The sequence below is a fragment of the Ischnura elegans genome, chromosome 8, assembly GCF_921293095.1.
Source record: "Ischnura elegans chromosome 8, ioIscEleg1.1, whole genome shotgun sequence".
NCBI classification, from domain to species: domain Eukaryota; kingdom Metazoa; phylum Arthropoda; class Insecta; order Odonata; family Coenagrionidae; genus Ischnura; species Ischnura elegans.
Window position 1 is genome coordinate 96,399,670 of NC_060253.1, and position 18,429 is coordinate 96,418,098.

The following is an 18,429-nucleotide window of genomic DNA, read 5'->3' on the forward strand; positions in this document are numbered from 1 at the left end:
AAGCGATGGGCCAATAAAAACAGCCAAAGAAGGGCACCCGATTCAAATTGTAGTTAGAAATGAAAAATTATTTCATTTTTGCTTCTGGAAAGGATCAAGAGAAAATGTTGCTGTTATGCTGTTTCATAACATATCTAATCTTATTGTAACTTATCTTCGGGTAATTTACCTTGATATATCTATCCTAATTAATTTCAGAATGAATAATTCTGCACAGGTCCTGGTTGAAAGCCATTTTACCAATTATTATATTTTGCAGTCATACAACAATATCAAGGATAACATTCGGGTATTTTAACACAAGAACGACAGAGTGAGCCATTTTGGCTATAACTTGCCGTCTTTCTGGGCAAAATATCATTTATTTCCTAAAAACATCCATACACCAGATACCTGTCTGCAATAAACCTAAAGGTCTTTCAAGTGGATGGAAAGTAATGAAAGGCCTAATTTAGTGACAAAAAATGGTTAGCGAATAAAGTGAAGGAACAAATTTCACTTTCTCACTCTGCCCTTCAAGTGTTAATGGAATAATTAGTGTTCTCTATATTCATAATTTGACCTCGGAAGCTCTTGCCTTCTAAGATAAGTGGTGTGATTAAGAATATAAGTATGCTGGTATCATAAGAGCATGGATAATGGTTGAGTATTTTCCAGTTTTTTGAGCTAATTGAAGGTGGTCAGGTTAAATATAAAATGGAAAAGATTTTTAATGCAACCTATCCCTTAAAATACCCAATGTCCCTATCAAAGATTTTTCTTGTCAGTCAGATTTCAATCGCCTCTCTCTCCATCCTAAACCAAAACTCGGTGGCATGACCCAGTGGTTTGATATTAAGTCACTTGATGGCATGATTTTGGAATATTATTCTATGTGACTGCCAAATTTTCAGGCTGACTCAATTTCAGAAGGCACTGCTGCTTCATGCTCTTGCAGCCTCATCACATCCTCATCATACAGCCTACACATATCTCCGATATAGACATTGCCACACTCACAAGGAATTAGGTACACACCAGAGACGTTCACACCATAATGACATTTTTAGTGCCCACCAGCCAGTGTCTGACCTTTGATCCACATCTAGCCAGTCATAATATCCAAATGTTCAAAGTGGATTCATTGTAGCATCTTCAGGAACTTGGCTGAGTTCTATATATGGTGAGACAATGGCACTATTTTTGCGGAATAAGTATAGGGACTCTGTGGGAAAGTAATGAGTAAATTTGTCTGGGGTAGAATTTTTGAGTACATAGGTGCAATACTTTGCAGTTGGGAGCACAGAAACGGAATTTTGTTACACAATGTTGTTCCACTAAATTTACTGTGAGATTTTTTTAATTTTTGTAACTATCAGCACTGAAGAAGGCATTTCCCAACATTATAAGGAAGTCTTGCATGCAGCCGATAGCCAATAAGCGTAGAGATTGCAGGTTTAGGCTAAAACCATAATTTAAGCTATGCAAATTTTAAAAAGTGCTCTCTTTCAGGTTAATAGCTTTAGTATCCTGAAACCAGGGATGACAAGTGAAATGAAAATGTCTCGTTTCGACCCGGAGGGAAACGGAAATACTAGGCCAAGGTTTCGTTTCATTCCTGCACGAAATTAAAATCACCAAGGAGTTTAGTTTCGACCATGGACGAAACTTAACTTCTGGGAATGAAACTAAATTAATCGAAACTCCGCTGCCCATAGGTAAGTTTCACTCCCAGAAGTTGAGTGGAGGGGGATAGAAGGGAATAGTTTCAACCCATTACATTTGACCTACATGTAGAGAGGTTGGAATATTGAGCTTAAAAATCCAATGGCCAGTTTGCATTCACCGTTCTCCTGTTAGTGATAAAAATATGAGTGCTCCATGCATCTCATGGCAGTAGACCAACCTCTTCTTCATTCAACCATACTACATACTGGGTGTGTGGGTCGAAACAAAACCATTCGAAGGTGAAGCACATGGTCCTTCCGGTGCGAAACATTATCTGCGCTTCGTTTCATCCCAGAGTTTTAGTTAAGTTTCAACCTGAAGTAGTTTTAACTCCGATTTTGTTTCCACCCTGAATTTAGCTCCCCTGGTTTAAATTCATTTCGTTTCTACATTTTGCCCCTGGGTGCGAGACTATTTAAATTTTACTGGTTTTGACTTTCGTTTAGTTTCTATAGCCATTCCTGCCTGATGTGCTGCAGAGCAAAGAGTAGTGTGTAGAAAAGGATGTCCTAAGAATGCAGCGAATAACCTCTTCGCAATCTGCAACAAGTCCTCCCTCATAGTGACAGTGGGATTTCCAATCTCCCCTACCAATGTGTTGTTTTAATCGTACCCTAAAGGAAGACAAATAGCCTTGTTGCACATAAGAAAAAATCTAGCCTGTGCTAAGTGAGAGGGAGTATAGTAGCCTACAGTGTAGGGCATTGGGTTAGTGACCGAGGATTTTGGTTTCAAATCCTGTATGATATGCTGCATTCCTTTCCATGGTCCAGTCTACATTTGAGTTGGAGATACATGGGCTTTTAAATTACACCTTTCACCATTTCTGCCAAGAACTTGAATATGCCTTGCTGATTCCAGGCAAATCTCTAAAATAAACAGCTAGAATTCAGGGAAGACTAGTGCTACATATAATGCAATTTAACCCTGATTTCAATGACTACGGTCTCACGTCACTTCAATGATGTACAACTGTTCTATGCCTAAAAAATTTGATAAAAAGTAAAATATGTAGGTTAAAATGTCTTTAAAACACTTCCTTGTGAGATTTTAAATACCAATACGAAAGGCTATCCATTTTTTCATCCTAAAAATGTGGAAGTGGTTTAATCTCAAAACCTCATCTCTCGACACCTGATTAGACAGGATAATATACTTTGTTTTCTCTGATGCCTGTTTCTTTCTTGCTTCACATGATAATTTTCAAAATAGTGCTGATGATAAGAGGCAAAAAGACAAAGCAATACTTAGCATTAGGTAGACATGGTGTACTGCCATGAGGGAAAAAGTGAACAGTATGGATCTTTAGATGAAATTTTTTATTCAACAAATTTTGTGCATCATCCATGCTTGCAAAATAATGCAAACAGTTCTATTAGAAGATGAATTTGGGTAAATGAGAACAGCTTTGAAAAGATTCCCTTACTTGGCAAGATAAGGGAAAACTTAAAAAAGAGAAAAGATTTTCGATGTTAATATTAAGATTGCAGAAATAAAAATTAATGATCAATGAAATAATGATACAAATTACAAAAAATACCAAAACTGTACTCATTCTTTACATGTTTTCTAAGCCATGGAAGCTGCATTTACAATAAATTATTCCTCACATTTTACTCAGAGACTTAAAAATGATAGTGAGGTATTCACTCTAAGCCTGGTTAAATAGATTGCATAAATCTATAGTATGAACCAGAAATATCTTGAACACATGTTCAAATATGTAACTTCACCTCAAACAGATTACTGAGATACAAAAACTGGGCTTCGTTAAAAAAAATAGTCACCATCAACGAGAAGTCTTTTTGATGAATAGGCAAGAATAAATCATTATAGGTACTTTCAGCAAACAATATTCAGCTAGAAATGGCTGTCATTTCTAATAATAAATCTGATAATAAGAATAAACAAAACCTTTTACTTCAGTAATCAAGTGTTCTTTGATCATCAAAATACAACTGCATTCACAAAATTTAATAAAAATCTCATAAAACAAATATGCCACCAAACCATCCATCAATTTTATATCTATAAAAGAAGGAGGTATTCAGTATTACACAGTGCAAATGGACAAAGGCACAACTTACACTTTCATCATGAATTGCAATCATAAATGAGAGTATATCCCTCAGTTCAGCATAACAAACCAGGTTTAAGTGACTAGAAAAAACAGCAAAAGATACATTGTGCAGGCCAAACATAATTAACCTTTGGTAGAATAGCACTTTTTTTTTAAATCACAAGGATTACAATCTTTTTGACCAGAAATAAACGATTCTTTCCTGCCTATGACTTTCAATATCATTTTAACAGTAAATTGTTTCTTCATGACCTTAAATTCCTAATATTGTCTCCAGAAGGTCATGTGGCATTAAAATTAATTGAAAAACTGTTGATTCCATACAATGAATATTGATGTTAAGCACCCAAGATGTAGTTCCCTTGGGGTTCACCATTATTTACAATATGTACAATGTTACAGATTATCAAAGTTTGTAAATTAAATCAAGTAATGATAAAGGGCCTCATGCAAGAGTATTTAAATGGCACACAAATTAAATATAAAATGCTAATCATTAAATACACATAAAAAAACTGATTCCTCACCGAAATCATAAGTCAAATACCTAATAGCATTCACATTGTTATAAACAATTTATGTCAACATATACCTAAGACATTTGGGTGAAAACACGCTCTATTTCAAACTACAATTTTCAAACCCAATTCCCCAAAAAACACAACTGCTATTAGCTTTAGTGCCATTGCAAGTTATTTTTATCAGGATACTTGGTATACAGAGAAATTTTAATACACTGAGATATCTATAACAAAACATTAGCTACCAACAGCAAAAACACATCAAAGATAATCCTTTTCAAAGCATTTATTAATATCGTTAATATTTATCTTCAATAAATTAATAACTTTTCCTTAGTAAAGTAGTATATATGTATATAACAAAATAAAAAAGATGATTTAAGACGGAATAAAAAAATCTTAAAAAAAGTAAGGCGCATGTCCAAAGATAAATAATTTTTTGAGTATCAATATTACAAAATTGAACACATTTCTCGGAAGTAGAAAAAGTAAACAATACATTTCTTAAATGACCTTAAAAACTATAAGGTCACAGCTTTCTTAAAGAAAATAAATGCCACACACATGCTTGGGAATTATATATGTCATACTAGAAAAAAACCAAACAATTTCTCTTATAAAAGTATAACTACTGCAATGAGCAACACTGCTACACAACTATAATTGTGTACATCCACCTATTAGGTACCAATGCTAAAATAATATAAAACATTGGTAAGTAAAAACAGCATACGGAGTACACAATTTCTTTGACACTTAAATGCACATTCCATCATATTAATGATGAAGTTGAAAAATTATAAAAATGAGCATGAAGATTTTGAGGAGGGAAGTACTTCTCCATACACATGGCAGCATATCAATTTAAATGGGTAAAAATTAATACATAAGAAGAATGAATGCACTATCAAAGCAGTGCCAAAATGTTTAAAGGGACCTGATTGAATGATGTTTCACAATTTAATCTTACCATGTAGACATAAGTTAGCTTATTTAATATTAAATGAAGGCTCAAGTAATCTTTCAATCCACACCTAAACTGTAAACTTCATATTAAATGCCTTCACATGAATTGATGCTCTTAAATCTCAGTGTTTAGCAGACACAACAGTCAGTTTCTTATCAAATTACTGTGGTGTTCAATTTCATTAAATCATTTTTCCATCAGGCTGGTAACCTTTGTTTGGGGACAAACCCTAGAGAAGTACACACTTCCTTTGCCTGCGCTTCTGGGGTTCAGGTCGAAGAACAGCTCTCACAGCCTCATCAAATACCTGAAAAAGGTTTGAACAACATTGTCATCTAGTAAAAACAAATTCCTACAGAAAGGGATAACATCAAAACTGGCAGAGTGGACTCAAAATTATGCTAAGACAAAATAGTAGAGCCAAAGGTAGGTTACAGATTTGAAACTAGAATGCAACTACAGTCACAATAATAGGGTGGTTTCCTATTATTGTTTTATTGCCTAAATCGAAAGATTATTACTCCTGGAGTAGTATTTCACGCTTTTAGATTTTTAAATGACGATATCTATTTTTCGCGATTAAATGAAAAGTGAAAATTTTCTAGCCCGCGAAAACGCGACGCGTGAGTATGAATGTCGGGAAATCTCTCCGTGTGACGTATTTCTGGTTCCCGCTGCTGCCTTGTGAGGTGACCTTGAGGCGAGTTGAGCACTGATACGACGCAGGCTGCTAGCGGGTAGCTGAGTACCCTGCTGACTGGTAGCGCTTGGTTTAAATAAGGATTATTAATACCTTATCAAATGAAGAAAACTTTCCGACCTTAGCCAGTTCTAATAAGTGATTATTAAGACATGTTTCCCTGAGCTCTGCGCCTCATGCATGCATTGGTAACCTCAGACAACGTATAACTCCTATCTTCTCGTATAGAAACTAGGTCCCTGTGACGTCACGTGGAGTGGCATCGCATGGGTGCCAATCTGGCCCTTTTCAAATGAGGATAAAAATGGACCATTGCCATTCGTCTAAACCGGTATTTCTAAAATGAAATAATTTGTATATTATGAATACAGTAATGGTGGGTAACGAATCGCAATCAATGACTTTCATTTTCTTTGATGAAGGAAACTACCCTAATGAAGAATGAAGCAATAATTTGGTAAAATTTACCATTAGAATTTCACAGAGCAGTCTAGTCTTACTCATTAGGGCATCATTCATCCTAAATCCTATCATACATCCTAAATCAATCAACATTGAATATTGCCTGGATGTAGGTGAAAGTAGTAATATAGTAAATAGAAATATTGATATTCAAAAAAGAGATACTCAAAGTAATAGAGAGTAAAATAATTTTCCCTCAAATTAGGTGTGCAAGAAACCTTCCCACACCGCAGTCTCACGCCAAACAATTTCCCGTCATAAGTCATGATTTCAGACCAGTCATTTTCATGACCATATGCCCTGTTGATCTCAATGTGCCCTTTATCCTGGGCAACCTTTCACATCAAGGCTATTCAGTACTCCCCAAGTATAGAAAAAACTTAGGGAAAATGTACCACACTAAAGGAGGTTTCCTGTCCACATTAGCCTTATTGCCAGTGAGCAAGAATTCGTTAAGTTTGGACTGAGGATAGAAAAAGGCTACATGCAATAATAGCTATGTATTGGTGAGCATAAGAACCATTTCAGGATTTTTGATGGGTAGGCAAAAAAATTTGGTACTTTTTGGAATTAGGAAAGAAAAAAAAAATTTCATTGGGCTTTCAACGCAAGGAAATTTTATCCAAAGAAATTTGAAATCAAATACGTATACAGGCGGTCCTCGACTTTCGTACACTCGACTTTCGTACAATTCGCACTTTCGTACATTCAAAATTGACACCTTTTACTCGACTTTCGTACGCTAAATTCGGACTTTCGGACGCTGGTCTGTAATTTTTTTAAAATTCCCGCTATGTATATTGCGCATCCCAACATTCAATTGTTTCAAATTGCAGTATTGGCAGTATATGCGAACAATATGAACGTATATAATGAAGGGAATTGTTGGTAATTGACTCTGATCTAGGTGATTTATTTGGGAGAGAGACTGCCTGCTATAGGCTCCTTAATCAAGAGAGGAGGAAAGCCTTCATTGAAGATATTTTTCAAAAGAAGTTGACTAGACATCATCGAATAGCTTTCAATAAAACTGACCTTCTTTCTAATTGTGTTTTTTCGTTTGAGTGCTGTTTAATTCATGTAAACCTTCAGCAACGATATTGCACGACATATCACCCGAATTCCGTTTGTCTTTTGTCTTTTTTGAATAACATGCGGAATATACGCGATCACGAATGTCACCTGCCAAACATCGAATTTTGGTGTAAAAATTAAAAGGTATCCAGAGTGCGGGTTCAACGAATACATTTATTTATGCTACTTGATATGTCCTTTTATTTATAGTGGACGTAATAAGTGGAATGTCAACTTAAACGCCAAGAGGAAGTTTCACTCGATAGCCAACGAAGTTCTTGTTTTTTTAACTTATATTTGCATTTTCTGCGTATTTTCGAAATAAATTATATGATTTGAGGAGTTTTATTAATATATTATTAAAATTAAGTCAATTGAAATGAATTCCGTGAAAAAAAAAGTTTTAGTACGTAAATTCCGCTCTTTTGGAACGTAACCCCTAATTAGTATGGAAGTCAATGGTTCGACTTTCGTACAATTCGACTTTCGTACAAGTTTTCGGGAATGCTTTATGTACGAAAGTCGGGGACCGCCTGTATCTTTGATTTGCATTTTAAAATGGGGAATTCAAGCCCTAAAAATCTCTTAAATATTCTTGCATTATTCTGGCATTTTCCCATCTGATTTTCAAAAGATATTAAATAAAGATAGTTAATAGCAAGATAGTAAAATTATCAATGAAGGATTAAAATTCATCATGAATAATCTGTCCCCAAATTATTAGGAATTCCCTTAATCTTTTATTTTCTGAAGATGGTTTGGCCATGCTACCAATTTATGTTGCTTATTCTGTGATACAAATGACAGTGGATGGATAATAACCTGGAAGGTAGTCAGAGAAACTATCAAAATAATTACCTGTTTCAATCCTCGTTGGGTAAGTGCTGAACATTCCATGTACTTCACAGCACGAATTTTATTGGCCAATTTCTGTCCCTGCTCCCTCTTAACAGGCGATAAACCTTGCTCAGCAAGGAGAAGCAACTGTTCTTTGTCATCTCTCAAATCTATTTTTGTCCCTGAAAAGAAAAATAAAGTACAGATAAAGTACATTTTGTTTACATTGAGATAATACACAAGTATGATGAAGCTCATAATTTGTTATAATAGTTAAGTTAACACAATGTTTTAATAATCACCCCAGCCTGTCAACCCTACTACACTGATTTTTCCTCTATGTTTACAAAGAGACTAACTATCCAATGCAAAATATGTCTCCCAAGTTTGAGGACTAATATTGCAAAGGCTGCTTACATAATTCAGAATCGAGTGCAACTTTTTTCTGTAAATAATAGTCATTTTGCACAAAGAAAAGTAAAACAGCAAAATTTTCTAGGCAATTACTGCATGCAGTTAGCTAATGCCTTTGTTACAACACAGCAGATTAATATATTCAAATTTCAAGGATTTTCTGATTAGTCATACTAAGTTTAATGTCATGACAAATCATTGTGAAATTGATTATCAATTTGATCATTTTCACACTTTAAGTTTATTTTCTCTTCAAAAATGGGAAGATTTGTTTTTCTCTGAATGTCTTTAAGCCCTAAAATTTGTTTTGTCAGCTCACTTTCAGAAAGAGTAAAGCAATTGAATCCATAAATTCAATATTACAAATAGGGTAGTTTTCATCATCATAAAAAACTAAAGGCATTGATTGCGATGCATTACCCATCGTTAGTGTATTCATAATATAAAAATTATTTGGTTTTAGAAATCCCAGTGTAGACGAATGTTAATGGTCAACTTTTAACCTCATTTGAAAAGGTCACATTGGCGCCCATGCAATGCCACTCCACGTGACATCACAGGGACCTAGATTCTATACAAGTAGATAGGAGTTTTATATCGTCTGAGATTACCAATGCATGCATGAGGCACAGAGCTCAAGGAAACATGTCTTAATAATCACCTATTAAAACTGCCTATGGTCGGAAAGTTTCCTTCGTTTGATAAGGTATTAATAATCCTTATTTAAGCCAAGCGCTACCTGCTAGCAGGGTACTCTACTACCTACTAGTAGCCTGCATCGCAGTAGCACACACATCATCACCCCAAGGACACCTCTTACAGCGGGAATGGCAGCCAGAATGACGTCACACGGGTTTTTCCCAGCATTCATACTTAGCCACGCTCATAGTTTTTGCGCGCTTGAAAATTTTCACTTTTCATTTAATCGTGAAAAATAGATATCTTCATTTAAAAATTTCATCGATGCAGCATCAATAGTATGGACAGTGCAATTACGATTGTGTATTAATCTGTCAATCAGCCAGGGCATAAGAAATACTAAAATAATAGAGATATGTACGCCAAATAGATGTAGATACAGGAATATAAGGTCCCTTGGTTTTTGTTTCTTGCAAGACTGAATTCTTTTGTTAATTCCTATTCACAGTATGTAATGCCAACTGAGAACAGTGCAAGTATTTCCCCTACATCATGCCACTCATGTAAACCACGCTCTGGCATCCAATTGGTGGTCCATGCCATCATGCTTTACCAAGGGTAGAAGCGCAAAGTGCATCTCACCTTACATGGGACGGAATTAGAGAACCAGAAGTGAATAGGTCAATAGGGCTAAAAGAGACAAATGCTTCACTGTCATGTGGAGAGCAGGATTTTATATGACGGTTAATATTTAATGGTATCACCTCTTCGAGAAATCTGCTATTACCTCAGCCAATATAAAAGACTCAAATACATCTTATGGGAGAAAAATGGTAAAAAATAACCTCTCAGGCAAGGGCGTACCCAGGATCAAAACTGGGGGGGGGGGGGGGGCATGCCATGGTTGTTGTAAAATTTTAGCACAGAAAAGGTTAATCAAACCAAAATTTAAGGAAATTATGATACATTTTTTTTTAATTTTTTGCTTGAAAATTTTTTATTATTATTTTAGTTCCCTGTCTTATACTAAATCATTTTTCTTCTTAGGAAAATTTGTTCAACGCTTCCTCGTTTTTAATTACATTCATTTGCACTTCTGGGGGAGGGGGCCACTGCCCCTTCCTGCCCCCCGCTGGGTACGCCCATGCTCTCATGCCTGGACATGTTTATGACGGGCTCATTCTCAGCAGTCTTGCCCCAAGCTGCAGGTATTTGAGCAAAAGGGCTAAGAAAAACCTTTATGAGAAAAAATGCCTTCTTGGTGCTCAGGACTGTGAAGAGAATAAAGGCAAGACTATAGATAAGAGCACTTTTTCATTCTGAAATTATCTTAAGCAATTTGCCATCCCGTTGGCACTACTTGTCATTCAAACTCTAGGTTCCACCAACACAAATCTGATGTTTTTACAGAGATTTGGAGTAAATAATAGGGAGAGCCATGTTACTAACACACTCTTATAAATGGGAGTACATTTTATCATTAACAATGATAACTGTGATGAAATGTAACAAAGATAACTGTGGAGAAAAAAGACCTTCACATTAAGAGCATCCTAGTACAAGATCCATATTATATTGCATGTGTCGCACAAAAAATTGAAACAAAAAAGTAACATTACTTGTAAATTCAATCGGAATGATCTTGTAAGCAGGTACTTCCTGAAAGTAGATCTCGACTCACATTAACATGAAGTTCCCAGTGTGTGAAGCAACTAGGAATGCTTAGGCTATTATCCTATTTTACTGCATGATTTTCGGTTATTCACATCCTCTCCTTAGCTTATCTATCTTATGGCACAGTGGTAGGTGGCTAAGCTGAGGCTACCACCCACCCAACTCTGATAATCCTCACCTCAACCCTTCCACAACACAAGGCTTATTCACTGTGGTGGAGGTACAAGAGAATTATAAATGCTAGCATGTTTGACTCATTGAAGAAAACATCAAAATATATAATTAGGTACAACAGCCATTCAGAGACATGATCTCCTGTAAGAATATTTATGGACAAAGCTTAGATAAATGATCCAGGTCTTAAAGTTATGAGTTTTGTCAACTAAAATTCATTTGATTGATATTTTTAACTTCTTGGAGATCTTAAAAAAAAATACATGTTAAGAATGTTTTTAAGCAAACGTACTTTCACTACGGCCAGATGCCTATGCATATTGACACACATAGATAGCAAGATGACATACAAACCACGTTAAGGCAAGGGAATCTCGATATAAATGGACATCTCCGAATCTCAAAAGATAAACAGAGAGAAGCACAAACAAATGTCCTTAACATAAACATAAGGGAAGTTGCTATCATTATGATGCAAGTATTTCGTGAAATATTAGTAAAATAAGTGGCAAATAATGCAAATGCGGCATCAGTAAAAATGAAATGATAAATATTTTCTTCCGATATAATTACCGAAAGATGTAAAAATAAAACCCTACAATGCCCTCACTACGGGTATACTTCCCACTAAATTACTTTTTCATTATTACTGAAACATAATTGTTTATACAAAGGACCCGATAAGAAAAAAAACAGTTAAAAATATTCAAAATTCTCACCAACAAGAATCATTGGGGCGTCAGGGCAATGATGTTTGATTTCAGGATACCATTTCGAAGTCACATTTTCAAAAGATGAGGGGCTGATGACACTGAAGCAGATGAGAAAGACATCCGTCTGTGAAAGGAGAAGACATTCGGTAAGTAAACATCGCAAAAATCAATCAAAAATTTAAACTGAGCCTGTCAGAACCTCAGCCATCTCATTATCCAAAAATGGCTTGTCCTCTACTTGAGCCCTAAAAACTTAGTACGGTTGAGCTTACCTGTGGATACGATAATGGACGCAAGCGATCATAATCTTCTTGTCCAGCAGTGTCCCATAATCCTAAACTGACTGGTATGCCATCCACAACCATTGGCGCCGAATAGTTGTCAAATCTGCAGTAAATTTAAAACTATAACATTTCCGCAATATTTTTATTTAGCCGCGTCTCCTTAGATTAAATCACAAGTGAACTTACACAGTGGGCACATATTCTCCAGGAAAACTGTCGGTAGTGTAAGAAATAAGCATACAAGTTTTACCAACTGTGCCATCCCCGACCACAACACACTTTATAGGCCGCCCTGACGACATTACCCCGCCGGTATTTAGAACTTAACTAAAAAGTAAACAGATAAAAAATGATTTGGTGAAGGATATAACTACCATTCCCATGAAATGCACAGATAACACAGCAATATACACAACGGTGACTAACAGAGGGCTGGCAAGATTTTGATCGAGGTACACAATTGTTTCATCGAGCGATGTAATAGTCGAAAATGAAAGAAGGTAACTTACATTTAAAACTTATTCGTACAGAGCCACTGTCCACGATAAACTGAAAATCACATTCACGTTTAATCGTTAAAAAACCTATACGCCTCAAAACGCCATTTTTGCGGATGTACTTATAATTTACACAGACACAACTGGCAACCTTTGAGATTTGAAAAGAATATTTTTGGTAATGGCCACGAGCCACACACTTGCCAACTTTAAAATAAAATCTTACTATTCGTATTAAAATATACGAGAATGATTCCTATCAGGAAAGAATAAAGAAAATAATAAGTATAAAAAGCAATAGATTATACGAAACAGTGGATATTATGTGAAGACAAATTCGTATAAAAAGCGTGGTAAATCTCTCAACTTCAAGCCCGGGAATACGATTTCATTTGAACGGTATTTAAAACGTAACGAACGTAACTATAATTTTATCAACATTAATTTCAATTCAGCCCTCAGGTTTTGTTGTTTACCCCGTATTAACCAACAGGAGTTTTGATTCGAAAGTTAATGAAAATAAAAAAATTAAAGTTGAAGAATAAACAAAAGGAAAATTTCAGTTCAACAGTGCAGTGAGAGGCCTCCAAGCATCTTATAAAATACTTGAATCATTAACTTGATGGATGTTCTCAATGACGCGGCGACCATTGCCATCACATCTTGGCTAGAATATATCAAAAGCGACCATCATACGTTCATAATTCAATTGTAATAATTTCCATAGTTGTCTATAGCATCTTAGGTGTTCAATTTGCATTATATATAATAAGCTTTAGTGGCAGGACAATCTCATTTCCAGGACCGTCCTCTTCTTTTCCTCAACAGTGAACTCTTCAGCCGTGTCATCTGGATCACAAGTCTTCAAAGCCGAGACCAAACGTTTCCTCTTTTCCGATGAGAGGAAGAACAGGTAGAAGACTGCTGTAACCCTCTACCAACCTGTTTCTTGTGGTTCATGGTCAGGGTCCTGATCACTAAGTAATATATTAGTGGCACTTAAAATTAATGGCTCATTTTTTTTACAAATATTATAATTGAATAACCCAAAATATTGTTTGATTTAATACCACGCTCTGGAAGGAATCTTTTTTAATTTACACACTATTTGGGACACGAATGTCGATCCTTTGGGGACACATCCCCGTAAATATTGTATGCATCCCCCAGAGAATTCCAAACCCCACAAATTTTTACAGCAATTGACACCAATTATTTGAGAGATTAATTGGGCTCCCAGAGTTTAAATAGCCCCTACAGAGCAAGTGAGGGTCTGGTTTGGGCAAGGCAATTAGCTTCGCTTTAAAGGGAAAGACCATGAAGGTCCTTAATTACAAGAAGGGACAGGGAAATCAGGAAAGATGAGAGGGTTGGACATATTTGTATGTTTTCCATGTGCGAGAAATTGCCCATGCCTGTTGTAGTCCTTCAAGAAAGATCTCTTTCATATTTCCTAGTAACATTTTTGCACATAAAATTTATAATCAATTGAATTATTTTATTCTGAGATAAAATATAGAGCTGACTTTACCCTGATTACAATACAGTTGGTATCCCCTTAAATGGGGATAAATCCCCAAAATCAGTGAGCCTAATCCGAAAACGGGATGCAGTACAAGATCCAAGCCAACAGTGAGGAAATGGGTATCTGAAGACCTGCCTTAACTCACACTTTTCCAAATGCTGATAGTTGTCAAAAACATGCTGCCACCATCTCAAAGAGTGACCATTCACTCAATCTCCTCCAAATTTTTCTTAACAGAGAGGTTATAGACACAATTGTTAAATTTACCATCAATTACACTGCTCAGAAAATAAACGAGTAACTATAATTCTATCACGATGAAAGGTATGCATTAATCGGAATTCTGTACCTCAGTAGTTAGGTCCCACTCCCGCATTGCCGAATGTTTTGGGAGACCACAGACAATGCACAGAATGTAAAGGTCTAACACTCCATGTGCAGGGATCCAGTTTGTTACACATTTGTGAAAAAAAAAACCTACAGATTGTTGATGAAATGGCAAGTTAGACCGCTGCTAAATGAGATATTCATACTGTAACAATTAATTTTGAGTTTTATTTGAGTTGAGTCGGAGAATGTTGATGTGACAATTGGTGGGAGAGGAACAATGAGGCAAGTGATGTTGGATGGAGATTGTTGTGGATGGGTCGGGATGGAGTGTAAAGGAGAGTTGGATTGTAATCGTCACGGTGTGCGGATGCGTTTTTGCTCCCGAGTTCCAAATTATAAAACGTGTTATACGGTGTAATAACAATATTTGTAAGACGTTAAAGAGAAGATGATAAAAAAAAACGTTACAATACGTATTACACCATGTGAAACAAATGTTTCCAGCGATGAATCGATGTGTTATTATTTCGGCCGACATGGATGCAATCAGTTCATCCACGGGAAGCCGATCCATTATGGATACAAGGCTCGGGCAGCGTCACGTCTTCACATAGTTTTACATCATGGTCGCCGATACAAGGAGCCTTCTGAGAGGCCTCTTTATTTAGGTCTGGGTGAATCAAAGGCATACCAGTTTGCGTATCTATTACCTACAGAAAAGTATATCCTTTTCTTTCATTTTTGATAATTTCTTTGCTAGCACTAAGCTTATGTCAGAAATGTGACAGAGAAGTATGGAAGTGACAGGAACAGTCAGGGTGAACAGAATGAATGAGGTAAAGCAACATGACAAAAATATCAATGGAAGGATAACAATGTAGAGTACATACTTTCGAATGACATTAGGATTTTCCTTCTTCAGCAAGCTAAGCCTCAACTCTTGTTCCGATGAAAAGCAAAATAAAAATTGACCAGCCATTGGTTACTTCAGACTGTAATAAGAATATGGGAGGTATTTATCTTGTGGATAATAACATTTCTAATTACAAAATTGGAATAAGGGGGGAAAAGTGGCATATTTCCATAATTATGTGGCTATTAGATTTTTCAATGAGTAATGCCAAGATTTTATGTCACGGGCTTACACTCAACTCTTGCATTCTGCTAAGCAGTAGTTCAAGCTCTCTTACAGAATTACGGAGTGGCACCTAAAGTGCCCGGTTCTCAGTATTTCATCTCCCGAATCCAAAACCAAGCAAGGGCAGGTAATGGTGGGCATTTAATTGTCACCGGTCAGGCTAGAAGACGGAGCAAAAAGTGCAAGAATGAGACAGAAAAAGCATGTCAAAAGTGAAAAGGAGTTTATCAATGTATCACAAAAAAATTGATTAAAAAATTAACATCTTAATTACACAAATAAAGTACATAATGTAATAATCCTCAATAACTAAAAGCGAGATAACATTTATATTGTAGTTTTTCAATAATAATTTATTTATTCGTTGCATTGGCTGAAAGCAGATATGTACCAAAAAGGTCGTTAATGATCCACCCTGTTTTTCCTGACGTAGAGGTCACAGAATTTTTAAAGTATTTTTCCGATGATCTGGATATAAGGAAATGATACAGAAAGAGCAAAAATTGATACCTACAATTTTGCAAAGAAAAGTTCTCAGCACAAATGGGTCAACACTAAAACTAACATTTCATTAAGTCATCTCCTATTTAGATCTTTAAGTAGGTGACTTTGCAAAAGCTTGGATGGATTGTAGTCATTATTTTGGGTGGTGAGGTTCATTTCTTTCCATGATATCTTGGTGGTACAAAGACCATCTGATGTTTGATATGCTTAAAAATGTGGCTTTTAAGGTATTTACCAATCATTTTTAAACACGCTAAGCAGGTGAAATAAAAATTTACATTGTAGAGCCGCCTTGCAGACTACTTTTTTTTCCAGTCTTCGCAGAAATTAAGGAGGGGGCCTGTTAATCGCAAAGCCAAAATTCAGTTTAATTGGAGGGGAACATGCATTTCAGGGGAGATCACTTTTGGAGGGGTTACATCTTAGACTATCTCTCCTAAACATTTTGGAAGAAATTTGAACTGGTAAACCAGAGCACTGGCTACGGCCTTAGAGAATCCACTTTGGCTAATATAGGTTTACCATCAGTAGAATAGAATCATTTACTACATTTTATGACCCCCAACTTTCCATTTCACAGAATGGCGATGACTATAAAAGGAGTAAAAATAGTAAATTTGCCTTCATGCAGGGCAACATTCGAGTGCGACCCACCAGTGAACTTATTAGTGCATAATTTTGTATTGAGTGAGATGCTTGTAATAAATAGTTACCTACTTAAGCTTCATGCTTTATTTTTGGCCATTTTTTCCATACAAATAGGAGAAATTTGAATACTCCTCGAAAACTGATCAACTTCTACTTTCACATCAGTCAATGCTGGAATTTTAAACCAGGCCCCTTAGTTGAGCAGCCAACATTTTAACACTGACTTGTTATGCCACATGGAGTGGGGTTACTCGAAGCTGGCCTCCATGGCTTCAGCTCTCTAGATCTAAGCTATTCCTTATGTCCACTTGTCCAGGTCTTTATCAGATCACCATGCCTCATGACGTTTTCAATTAAGCTTTCCCAACCTATTCTTAGGGTTTTCAGAAGACTTCTTTGTAAACCCACTCTTCTTATGGTTTCCTTATTAACAACCACTGAATCTGTTTAATCCCAATCGTTTTTCTCAGTACATTTCCAATGCTTATCTGCTGCGGTCGTCATTCATGCCTCACCACCATAAATGAGGAGTTGTTTGTGCAAGAAAGAATGAAGTAGCCCAATTAAAATTTATAAATGGTTCATGGGGTGTCATAAATCCTCAACCATTTAGGACAAGTGGATAACATCCAAGGTCCAATGAAATCCACTAGCTACCTTGCATTGAATCAATGAACAAAGCCATCATGGATTATTACTATAATGGTAAATATAATCTTGTAATCACAATAGGGTAGTTTCCTTCATCAAAGAAAACGAAAGGCATTGATTGCGATTCGTTACCCACCATTAGTGTATTCATAATACACAAATTATTTGGTTTTTGAAATACCGGTTTAGACGAATGGCAAGGGTCAAATTTTATCCTCATTTGAAAAAGGCCAGATTGGCGCCCATGCGATTCCACTCCACGTGACGTCACAGGGACCTAGTTTCTACACGAGAGGATAGGACTTTTACATCGTCTGAGGTTACCAATGCATGCATGAGGCACAGAGCTCAGGGAAACATGTCTTAATAATCACCTATTAAAACTGGCTAAGGTCGGAAAGTTTTCTTCGTTTGATAAGGTATTAATAAACCTTTTTTAAGCCAAGCGCTACCAGCCAGCAAGGTACTCAGCTACCCGCTAGCATCCTGCGTCCTATCAGCGCTCAGAGCCTCGATCAAGGTCACCTCACAAGGCGGGAGGGGGAACCAGAAATGCGTCGCACGGACTTTTTCCCATCATTCCTACTTACGCGTCACATTTTCGCGCGCTTGAAATTTTTCACTTTTCATTTAATAGCGAAAAATAGATATTGTCATTTAAAAATCTAAAAGCGTGAAATACGTACTCCAGGAGTAATAATCTTTCGATTTAGGCAATAAAAAAATAATAGGAAACCACCCTATTAGACCTTCATATCTAGAAGCTATGATCCATTTCATCAAGTAGAGAAGTTCATAAAAGGTTAAAAAAATTTAACAGATTGTTTCCTAAAAACTAACTTTACAAGACCATATTCAATAATGAATTTAACTTTTTAAGAACTTAAAAT

General features: G+C 36.1%; 1 protein-coding gene across 1 annotated transcript; it reads right to left on the reverse strand.

The window, feature by feature from the left end:
• Nucleotides 1-3,011: 3,011 nt before the first annotated feature.
• Nucleotides 3,012-12,889, reverse strand: LOC124163529 (ras-related C3 botulinum toxin substrate 1). The gene is made up of 6 exons (XM_046540500.1): nucleotides 12,756-12,889; nucleotides 12,433-12,573; nucleotides 12,235-12,349; nucleotides 11,969-12,086; nucleotides 8,370-8,530; nucleotides 3,012-5,582 (listed from the first exon to the last, which is right to left on the reverse strand). Exons 2-6 carry the CDS (start codon nucleotides 12,546-12,548, stop codon nucleotides 5,505-5,507), a joined length of 588 nt encoding a protein of 195 aa, XP_046396456.1. The 5' UTR covers nucleotides 12,549-12,573; nucleotides 12,756-12,889; the 3' UTR covers nucleotides 3,012-5,504.
• Between the last annotated feature and the right edge of the window lie 5,540 nt (nucleotides 12,890-18,429).

Bases quoted from the DNA above. Each gene is read 5' to 3' on its own strand.
- LOC124163529 (XM_046540500.1), bottom strand. From the start codon at position 12,548: ATGTCGTCAGGGCGGCCTATAAAGTGTGTTGTGGTCGGGGATGGCACA. The intron at 12,087-12,234 runs GTAAGCTCAACC...CTCCTTTCACAG, and splicing joins GTCCATTATCGTATCCACAG to ACGGATGTCTTTCTCATCTG. The intron at 8,531-11,968 runs GTGAGAATTTTG...TTTTCTTTTCAG, and splicing joins CGCCCCAATGATTCTTGTTG to GGACAAAAATAGATTTGAGA.